Source organism: Perna viridis, chromosome 15, assembly GCF_037379345.1.
Source record: "Perna viridis isolate PV_CMFRI_1.1 ecotype Kerala chromosome 15, ASM3737934v1, whole genome shotgun sequence".
Taxonomy (NCBI): Eukaryota; Metazoa; Mollusca; class Bivalvia; order Mytilida; family Mytilidae; genus Perna; species Perna viridis.
The window spans coordinates 12,459,210-12,469,476 of record NC_142459.1 but is presented as its reverse complement, the minus strand read 5'-3'; the positions used below and the strand labels follow the sequence as shown (position 1 = coordinate 12,469,476).

At 32.0% G+C, this 10,267-nt stretch overlaps 1 protein-coding gene across 1 annotated transcript; it reads left to right on the top strand.

Moving 5' to 3' along the window:
- Window positions 1-2,043: 2,043 nt before the first annotated feature.
- LOC148596966 (vasopressin V1b receptor-like) lies at window positions 2,044-9,636 on the top strand. Its single transcript, XM_088564062.1, has 5 exons — window positions 2,044-2,716; window positions 6,744-7,078; window positions 8,089-8,242; window positions 8,983-9,057; window positions 9,352-9,636. Exons 1-5 carry the CDS (start codon window positions 2,548-2,550, stop codon window positions 9,597-9,599), a joined length of 981 nt encoding a protein of 326 aa, XP_088420188.1. The 5' UTR covers window positions 2,044-2,547; the 3' UTR covers window positions 9,600-9,636.
- The last annotated feature ends 631 nt before the right edge of the window (window positions 9,637-10,267 follow it).

Sequence of the window (10,267 nt, the reverse complement as noted above, 5' to 3'; positions counted from 1 at the left end):
ACAAGAAGACATTGATTCGCTGTCAGAGTGGTTAGAGGCCGTGATGTCTTTAATTTTGTCATGAATTGATCAATTCGAAATTTCTATAGGGCATAGGGAATAACAGCTTGTATTGATTACATGTTCTAAGTAAATGTTTTGTGCACATAAAACACGGAACGTTAAATAGCATTAATAGCTTACAATCAAGATAAAAAAGGCGGGAAAATACTTTATGGCGGGAAATACTATCTCAAGAGTGTGATAATAATAAGCATTCCATGTTTAAATAACTTCGATGACATTAAACTAATACTATTGTCAGCACTCTTTAATCCAACCAAAGTTTGAGGAGGAATACTTCGAGCCAGAGACATAAGTCTTGAAATCGGTGATATGGTTGTATCATTTTCAATTTCACAAACACCTATCAAGCTTTCATTTGAAACAGAACGAAATCAGTCCAAATTTTTTTGATGCTTACATAAGTGTGATGTAAAATTCCGAATACAAACGTTCAAATGATTTGTACGAGTTGTGTCCTTCACTGCTATTTTTGCTTGTTTACGATTCTATTTATTTACTTGAAATGGGTTGATAACATGTCTTTGGTGGTAGTTCAGTATTTTCTGGCTTATGTAATGTACAAATACTATTATCGTGGCTAATAATTTACAAACTAAATATAATCAATTAAAATTATTTGACTGGCAGTTATGATCAACAAATCATTTTCATTGCAGAATCATTTAGATCAATACATGTACCAGAAGCTTCAATGGGATATAAAAGTGGATATAGTGTTTAATTATAGAAGAGAGATGATCAAAAGTACCAGACCGTTGAGGTAAAGGAAGTGTAAAATTATGTAAAATGTATTTTAAAGAAATTCAGCTGCTTAACAGAATCGCAATACAACAATATACAAATATCAATTATCAAAATGTATCGTATTTACCGAATTATTGGTACAGCATATAAAAAATATAAAAGGTGTCGATTCCTTGTTACTTACGTGCATGTCGGAATATAATTATCTATCATTAACGAAGAGATCGAAACAGAGGCTACAAACTACAAAATGAATACAACAGAACAGAACAGTACTATAGTGTCGGATATGTGTGAAAAAGAGGTAAGTGGTACCTTGGTGAAAATACTTTTGAATTAAGAGGGTTCCGTCAAAAAACAAACATGCAGTGGGTAATCAATGAAACTGTTCTAATACATTTATTACATCATGAAAACAACTCTCCCTGTTCTTTTTTCTTTTTTCTGGTTTTAAGGTAGAACTGTACTTATTAAGTCAATATTTTTACAGTGAAACCTGAACACAAAAATTACACTTCGTAACAGTTAAAATACATTTAAGTGGTGTCTTTGTAAGAATCAATCAAAATCTGAAAAATATAATACACCGCAAAATAGAATACATATGAGATGTGTAATTATTCAAGAAAATCTGCCTGCTCTTAGGAGACAATCAACATTGAAAAGCCAATAGATTCTATTGTATTGGAGTATCATTTACATACTTATATCCCTTAATTTTGAAATCTTCAGTGCATTCTACATAATTTTTTATCACCCAAGAACGCGGGTTATATGAAAAACCAAATGTTAATTTCTCTTTACTATGGCAATTAAAATATCAAAAATAAAAATATGTAGGCTTTTCACCCATCACATTTGCGTGATTCTTAGCTGTAGTGCCACTTAATTCACTCTGAAAAGCATATTTTATAAAATTATATGACAAATAACAGCAATTAGAAAAGGCGATCTAAGATAACCTTTATACATTATAAATCAGAAATATAAATTCTTGGAATTTAGTGGCATTCTTCTTTTCTATACGAGAATGACAAGTTTTACAACCAAGGACCTGGAAATAACATTTATGAAATACATTTGAATTTAATGTATCATTTTTTTTATCTTTTTTAAACTGTCAAATTCTGTATGATATTCATGCCGTGTATTGATTTAAAGACTTTTGACTTCATGTTATCATAATATACCTTTATGATATCAAAATGGATGTTGACTGTTACTATCAATATACAACTTGTCATATATTGAATTTGAAAACAATGAAGCATGTGATACAAATTGCTTTTTAATGCAGAATATATTTTAAACATGTATTTTTCATAGGTTTTAACGTTGAGAAAATTAAGTACATTTGGCATACTTCAAATAACTGACCATATGAAAACGCGTTGGGAAATCAATTCATAAAACGTGTGTGAAAATGTCATTTTGTAAGAGTAATTAAGGGAATCAAGATTCTAGTAGAAATTAAAGAATGATATCCAGGGACACAACCATACATTGAAAACAGACACACACAACAAAGACCATAAAAAACAAAAATAATACATACAAAGTAACAACATCAAATAAACAATTCGGACTCAACTGAAAACTGAGAGTATGGACCAGGTTTATTGGTAGGATAAGCATTTAGCATTTAGCGTTTATTTTTAAAAAAAGATGACTCCGTAATCAATTTGTGTTTCGATGTATTTCAAAGGCAAAACAATCTGTTTGAAGAATACAATATGAATGGGCAATACATTAATCTATCTTTTTTTACAGATATGGGCTGCAGGTTTGATCACTCTTATTGAAGGGATCATAACGTTTATATTGAATGGAACTGTGATAGTCTTGTTAATCAGACGAAGAAAGAAAACCAATATAGTTCTCCTTATTCTACATCTAGCAGTAACTGGTAAGACATAAGCATAAACATATGTACCGTCCTTTGCTCTCAATAAATATAAAATATATTTATTTTAATTTACATGAGTATTTATTGATGACCTCAGTTGTTAAGTAGCAGTCCACCTAAGAATCATGCAGTGGGTGATTTATCGATGTCAGACATTTGAACAAAATTGACTTGCAATATGTAGGATTTAATGGAAAAACAAGAATTAATATTAAAAAAATGAAAAATGTTTTCACTGTTACCATAGCAACGACAATTCCTTAGCAACCCCCAATTTTCGGCTTAAAACTAAAAAAAAACATCACAATTTGAATGTATTTTTTATATTTAATGGTGGAAATTTGTCAAACTACATCATTATATTAATGGAGCATGTCTTAAGAGAAATAATTTACAATAAAGTACAAAACAATCTGTTCTTTATAGATCTGGTTACCATGGCAACAAAAAGTCTTAATTTTTGACAATTTGAAATGTACGAAAATAGGCTATATTCAGACCCGTTTTGCTGAATAACAAGAGCTAGAAGATATTAATTAAATGTATGCATGGATGTGTAGTATGTTATCTCCACTGAAACATATCAAAAATAAAAATGTGTAGCATATCTTTGTTTTTTGCTCATCTGGACCCAAAATCACCCCCTGTAAGGACTTTTCTTCTTCTTAATGTTTTTTCGTACATTTTAACTTTGTCCAGACCATAACTTTTTTGTCTTTTGATCTATACTTCTAATATTTGGTATGTTGGTATATCCTCTCAGGGTAAATCGTCGCATACCAGAGTGGGGGACTTTTGGCCTTGACCTTTAACCTCAAGGTCAAATAATATACACATTTTGGTAAAATATGACACATTATTTTGTCTGTACTATTATTTTTTGGTCTTTTACTTATATATCTGATCTTTGGCATTTCAGTATATCACACCAAGGCAAGGAATAATGTTTTAGGTAGGTGACATTTGACCTTGACCTTTAGCCCCAAAGACATAAAAAAATAAAAATTTCGGCAAAATACCAGAAAAAGAAGTTTGTCTTGGCCATATTGTTTTTTTTTGTCTTTTTACCAAGATATATGATCTTTGGTATGTAAGTAAATCACATTAAGGTATAGTGTAATGTTGAAGATAGGATAACTTTTGACCTTGACCTTTGACTCCAAGGTCAAATGACATAAAAATTTTGTCTGGGCTAAAATTGTTTTGTCTTTTCACTTAGACATCTGATATTTGGTATGGGATTATAAAACCTAAAGGCTAGGCATCACATACTAGGAAGGTTAAAATTTGAACTTGACTCTTGACCTCATGCTCTAATAACATACCAAAGTTTGATGCCATTCATACAAAATGTGTCCATACCATAACGCTTTTTGTCTTTTGACATTGACTTCTAATATGTAGTATGTTGGTATATACTCTCAATGTAAAGTGTTGCGTTTCAGAATAGATGAAATTTTACCATAACCTCTCGCCCCGTGCAGGTCCGGGTGTTAAAAGAATAGGCCTGCAGCAGCGCTAAGCTTGTCGTTAAAGGCGACTTAATACTGCTCAGAAACGTAGCCGGGGGCTAGGCGCTCTGCCCACAGAACAACTGGGATTTGTGCCCCAGGATGTGGAATGGGGTACCCCTGGCATGTTACGTGCTTAGGTTGTCAGGCTATAATACGGAAAACCTGACCGAAAACCATAGGGGTGCACCGTGTATGGAAAGATGCCACGTTATTCGCACGTTAAAGAACCCTGCTGTGGTATTCGATAGGAGTAGGAACATTTGCGCTCCGCCACAGGAGGCTAAATTGTCCGACCTACCCACCCACCCCCCCTTTTTCTAGTGGCTATCAAAATTTGTCGACCCTATCATCCTTGTGTCCCATCCTTTTTTCATTTCATCATCATTTCATGTTCATTTTACCATCCATTTCATATTCATCGTCTGAATATAGCTGAAATATTGCTACTCGGACGTTAAACCCAAACAAAAAAAAACAAACAAACTTTAACCTGTCAACCTCATGGTCAAATAAGATACACATTTTGGCAAAATACTACCCAAAGTTTTGCCTGACATTTGGTATGTGGGTACTTCACGCTAAGGTTGAGTATCATGTACCAAGGTGTGTGACTTTTGAACATGACCTTTGACCTTATGGTCAAATGACATACACAATTTTGGCTTAAGTTAATGACTGGTTTCATTCAATATTTCACCTCACAGTATGTCGTAAATGTAAAGAATCACTTGCCCTTTATCACCTGATTGTGCGTAACTCCAGTAGCAGTGTTAATATTTTACATCTGTTATGGAATATGTGTGCTCTAAGAAATCTGAGCCTAAATAATTATACCCCACGCAATGCAGTTGCGCAGGGTATAATGTGTTTGGCCCGTCCGTCTGACCGTCAGTCCATCAGTCCATCGTAAGTTTTCCAGACACTTCCAGATATTGAAATATTATTTTGATTGATAAGTTAACCATGATAAGTTAAAAGTCAAGTTTACTTTTCTATAATTTTTACCAAAATTACTGGCTTTGTACTAATCAAAATTCACAGAAATAACCGTTTTCCTGACATTTTTTTTCCGAACATCTTCACATATTGACATGATTTTTATTATAAATGAACCATGATAAGTTACAATACAAGTTTGTATGGTTTCGCATCGATGATTTTACCGAAATTACGGGCCTTAAACTTAGCAAAATTTACAGAAATAATCGTTTCAAGGACTTTTTTCCTAAACGCTTGCAGATAATGACATGATAAGTTCATCATGATACGTTACAGACCAAGTTTACATTTTGTTCTAATACGATGATGTTTAATTTAGATTAATTTAAACTTAAATTAATCAAAGTCTGGCGTTTTCAACTAACATTCTGAGTAACAGAATTTAGTTAGAAGAGGTTGGTTTTCTCATCGTATATTTAAGCTCATCTGGGACGAAGGTCAGTGTGAGCTATTGCCATCACTTTCTGTTTGTTGTAGTTGTCTGTTGTCATTGTTGACTTTTTCAAAAAGTTTTTTGTTTAATTTTATTTTGTTGCAATCTTTTATAATGCTTATAAAAATCATTTTCAAAAATCTTCTATAAATTTCAGTTTTGTTGCAATCTTTTCTATACCTGATTTAACACTCTAATTCCTAGGTCCTTCTAAATGTATTTCTCTTATAAATCTACCTACATGTTTATGTCTGTGTTACGACATAGTTGAATATATGCAAAAATATATAAAGGAATATGCCAAAGAAGACAAAAAAAACTTATTTTTTTGTAAAAACATCACGATTTAGTACTTTTGGTATCATATCTCATTAAATATAAAAGGCAAGATTATATAACTGAAGTCATATACAAATGAATCAAGGATATTGAATCAGCATCCAAACGAAGTCTGCAACCTATATTTTATATTTCATAGACTGTATTAAAGTTTACTTTTGATCTTATGCATGGACAATAATAAGTAGGAAGATCATTTATTCAAAGCATTTTCTGCATTTGACTATTCAGTTAATTTTAACTTAGCCTGTCTCATTGCCATTTTTTTTTCTGATAAACAAATGGTAAACATTGTGAACGATTCAAGCTCTTTTAAGCCTCTAGTTATCCATTTATACTGTTTCTATAATATATGATAAATGTTGATTTTCCAATTGTTCTTATCTAAATTTCTGGCACAAAATTTCATGTTGAGTAAGTCACAGTATTGTGACATTATGTTTAAACAACAAAATTATAAAACATTCTGAAAACAAAAACCTACATGTTTATGTTAACAACAGTAATCATGGAAACAAAGATTCTTGCGGAAATCAAAAGAATGTAATCCTGGGACATTTTGATAAGAAGATGTGCATTTCAACAACATTTATAATTTGTTAATTTGAAACAAATTTCCTACACCTAGAAAACATGATTGACCGAAAATTATAGCAAAAGTTTTGAAATTGTTGTTTCATATTTCTACATAGAACAATGGTTTATTTTAGTTTATTTTTTGTTCACTTTTATTTTATGACAGATTTAGCTGTAGCCACTTTTCACGATTTCACAAGAACAATTCAGCTTCTTACAGATTGGACGTATGGAGAACACACCTGCCGGGCATTTCTATATTTACAACAAGTGGCTCTCTTTGCATCAACCTACATTCTTTTGTCCATGTGTTATGACCGACTCATTGCTCTATGGAAGCCACTGTGGCCTGGAAGAACGAATAAAAGAAACAGATACGCAATGATATTACTTCCATGGATATTTGCTGCTCTGTTTAGTTTGCCCTATCTTAAAAGTGGAATAATAGTATACAGTGGGAAAGTCTGGTGCACACCGTTCTTTAAGGGAAAATATGGAGATGTATGTAATTATCTAAGTAAATAAAATCGAATTGTGTTATAAACTCCAGGTTTTACAGTCGTTTGAACGCAATGGTTGTTAAAAGAGGACAAATAACAGTGCATTAAACGAAATGAAATCATGAAAACGTCTTAATTTTCAAGGTAGCTAATCTTCGCGAATTCCGTCAAATGAACATATTCGCGGGTATCAATTTTCATGGTTTGAAAAAAAATGATAGGCGTAAAATAGTCGTAAATTTATTCCCCGGGTACAACCTTTTGGGTTTTCTGTCCACCGCGAACGAAGCGAAAATTGGAACAATGGGACAATTATAATATTTTGCAGTAGTAATTAAAAATGTACTTAAAAAGGCAGATTTTAGAAATAAAACAGCAAAGAAATATCATTTTAATAAATCCTACAAAATTGCAGATAATGATGTAGTAATCATGGACCCAAAGATCTAGCGGAAATAAAATAAAATGTTATCCAGGGACATAGATCAGACGTGAAGATCACACAAAGAACATAAAGTAACTGAAATAATATATACAAAGTCACAAAAGTAAATGAGTAACTCGGACTCCACTTAAAACTGGGCCATGGACCATTAGAAGTGTTAAAATCTTATTTTTCGCTTAAAACATTACGGTTCCAACGGTCCTTGTAACACACTTTATGCTGAATAATCCAAGCCTCTATAAACACAGATATAATCGTGTTCGTCGTGGTTATGAAGTGATATGCTGTTTTATTCGATTACAATTATGAAGTAACAAAGTTTTACTTTTGACCTGTGCATGAAGATAAGTGAGATTTAATTTTATTTCATCAAGATATCGAGTACTATCGACTAATATTTAGTCGGTATAAAAGCTTGTGGAGCTTATGTTATTTGTTACATTAACCGACTTTAAATACAAAAAAATTTACTTACTAATTTGCTAATCAGAAATATCTTTTTTTACTGCACTTGTACTTCATTTTCATTAGACCCTGATACAAATATGATTTACCTCTATTTTCAGATATATCTACCTATACAGATGACTTTGCTGACATTCATTCCCGCCGTAATTTTAGTAATAGTGTATAGTTTTATAGTTAACATCATGCGGACAGAGAGAAAGGGTTCAAAAATATTTGACAATCGTGAAAGTACTAAATCTGAAGACTCTAGAGGTAAAGTACGCTTTCGTTCTTGATAAATAATCAGTTAAGGAGTAATCAAGGGAACCGATGTTATAGCAGTAATCAAAATAATGTAATCCAGGCACAACGACAAGATATGACAAACAGACATGCACAACAAAGAACATAAAGTAACTAAAATCATACAGTCAAAGTAACAAAAGAAAATGAGCAACTCGGACACTACTAGAAACTGGGAGCATGGACCAGGTGCACCGGTAGACTAAGCGTCCTCTGCTTTTCTAGAAACACCCGCCGAGTTGCTCATAAAAAGTCCAGTCCGGAGTAGACAAACGAGGAGAGGAAAACTATGACCCGTTGAATAAATCAATTTTCATGGCGCAGATGGATACACCATAACGATCCACGAATTCATGATGATGACCATAAAATTCTGTAGTGATGACTTCAATCTTGTAGATATTTGTAACTTTGATTCCAAAATGAGAATACATTACGTTACCAAAAGGGTGATTTATAATTTCAGGATTAATGTGTTTTCTTATTAAAATATTCCTTCATCTCAACATTTGCGTTTTGTCGTCATAAGTGGTAATAAATTATTCATTGAATTCAAGTTTCATAGTTGATTTTTGTTGACACATGGAAACAAATTGCTATTTCACTAGCATTATACAACGTCACTGTTTCAACACTTTAAAATCAGCTATAGCATTAAACTCTATGATACGTCAATCATTTACAATTTATTGTATACTTTCGTTTGTTAGTAAACCACAACCAGATTAATTCCCTTCTGAAGGCAGAAAGACGAAGTATACTTGTAGCTGTAGTGGTGGGATTCGGTATGTATTGTAATTACAATACAAAACCCCAAACAAATAAATATGATAAAAATATACAACGCTTACAAAAATAATAAAAACTACATAAGTGTGTACAAATATTATAAACGTATACTGATACTGTTATATCAACGTGACAATACAATGTGTAAGCCCTTTTTCATTGTCCAGTAAGATGTGTTTATCTGAAACTCGTGTAAGACAAGTGGTAATTATCGAGTAACACTTAATTCGAACTAAATAGGCAGGAACTTATCAAATATTAAGTGATTGTCAACTTTTCTTTATTTGTAGCATTCATTATCTGCTGGGTACCATACAGCTTTTCCATAGTCTTCAATAGATTTATCGTTCGAAGGTCCAGTTGTGCGTCTTTCTACATTCCAAATGCATTTGCTCCTTTAAACAGTGCAGTTAATCCAGTGTTGATTGTAACTTTCAATCATAAAATGTTTAAACGGTACACGTTAGAAAAGGATACAACAGGACGTACTTTGTTATCATCAAGGAAATCATCAAGTAATTCTGACAAGAGAAAATAATGAGTGATTAAGTACACCAAAAAACTTTATCTACCACGAAAATACATTCGAAAAGAAACTGTGATAAAATAGTATCGTATACCACGTATCTTCTCTTTATATCCAATGTGATTGAACCGTACTTGTATAATTAGCCGTAAGTCACACTCGTATGTAAGGATATTTCTGTTCACAAACGGATATCAATCGTGAACGGAAATGGTAAAAAAACATAAAAAAAAATGTGTGCATTCGTTGTAGAATTAGATAGTGCCAGAAGACCAAAATGTAATTGTTTAATACAGCTGTGTACGTATACTCTTACAATTTATATAACTTATCTTTGTCTAGCAAATACATTTTTTTCATTTCATTACTCTAGTTTTCTTATTAGGCAAATAAGATTGTATCACATTAGTTTAAAAAGCAAAAATACATCAAAATAAAGTATAATTTAACCAAACTTAATTAAATTACAATGTTTTCATACACCGTAAGCAATGAAACTATGTTTGCTATGTATTATGTATGATACAAAATGGTACATGTATTTTTCATATCAAAAATGTAATGATTGTTTTTAGAAAATTCAGATGCTATAGCTCATTAGTTTTTATGGTTAAATTTCATCACAATAAGCATGTTTTACCGATACTTTATGAAAGTATGATATTTTTTACACAAATTAG

What these genes read in the sequence shown, in the direction of transcription:
- LOC148596966 (XM_088564062.1), top strand. Translation starts at nt 2,548, where the DNA reads ATGGGCAATACATTAATCTATCTTTTTTTACAGATATGGGCTGCAGGT. An exon ending in TCTACATCTAGCAGTAACTG is followed by an intron (nt 2,717 to 6,743) that starts GTAAGACATAAG and finishes ATTTTATGACAG; the next exon opens with ATTTAGCTGTAGCCACTTTT. An exon ending in AGCTGTAGTGGTGGGATTCG is followed by an intron (nt 9,058 to 9,351) that starts GTATGTATTGTA and finishes CTTTATTTGTAG; the next exon opens with CATTCATTATCTGCTGGGTA.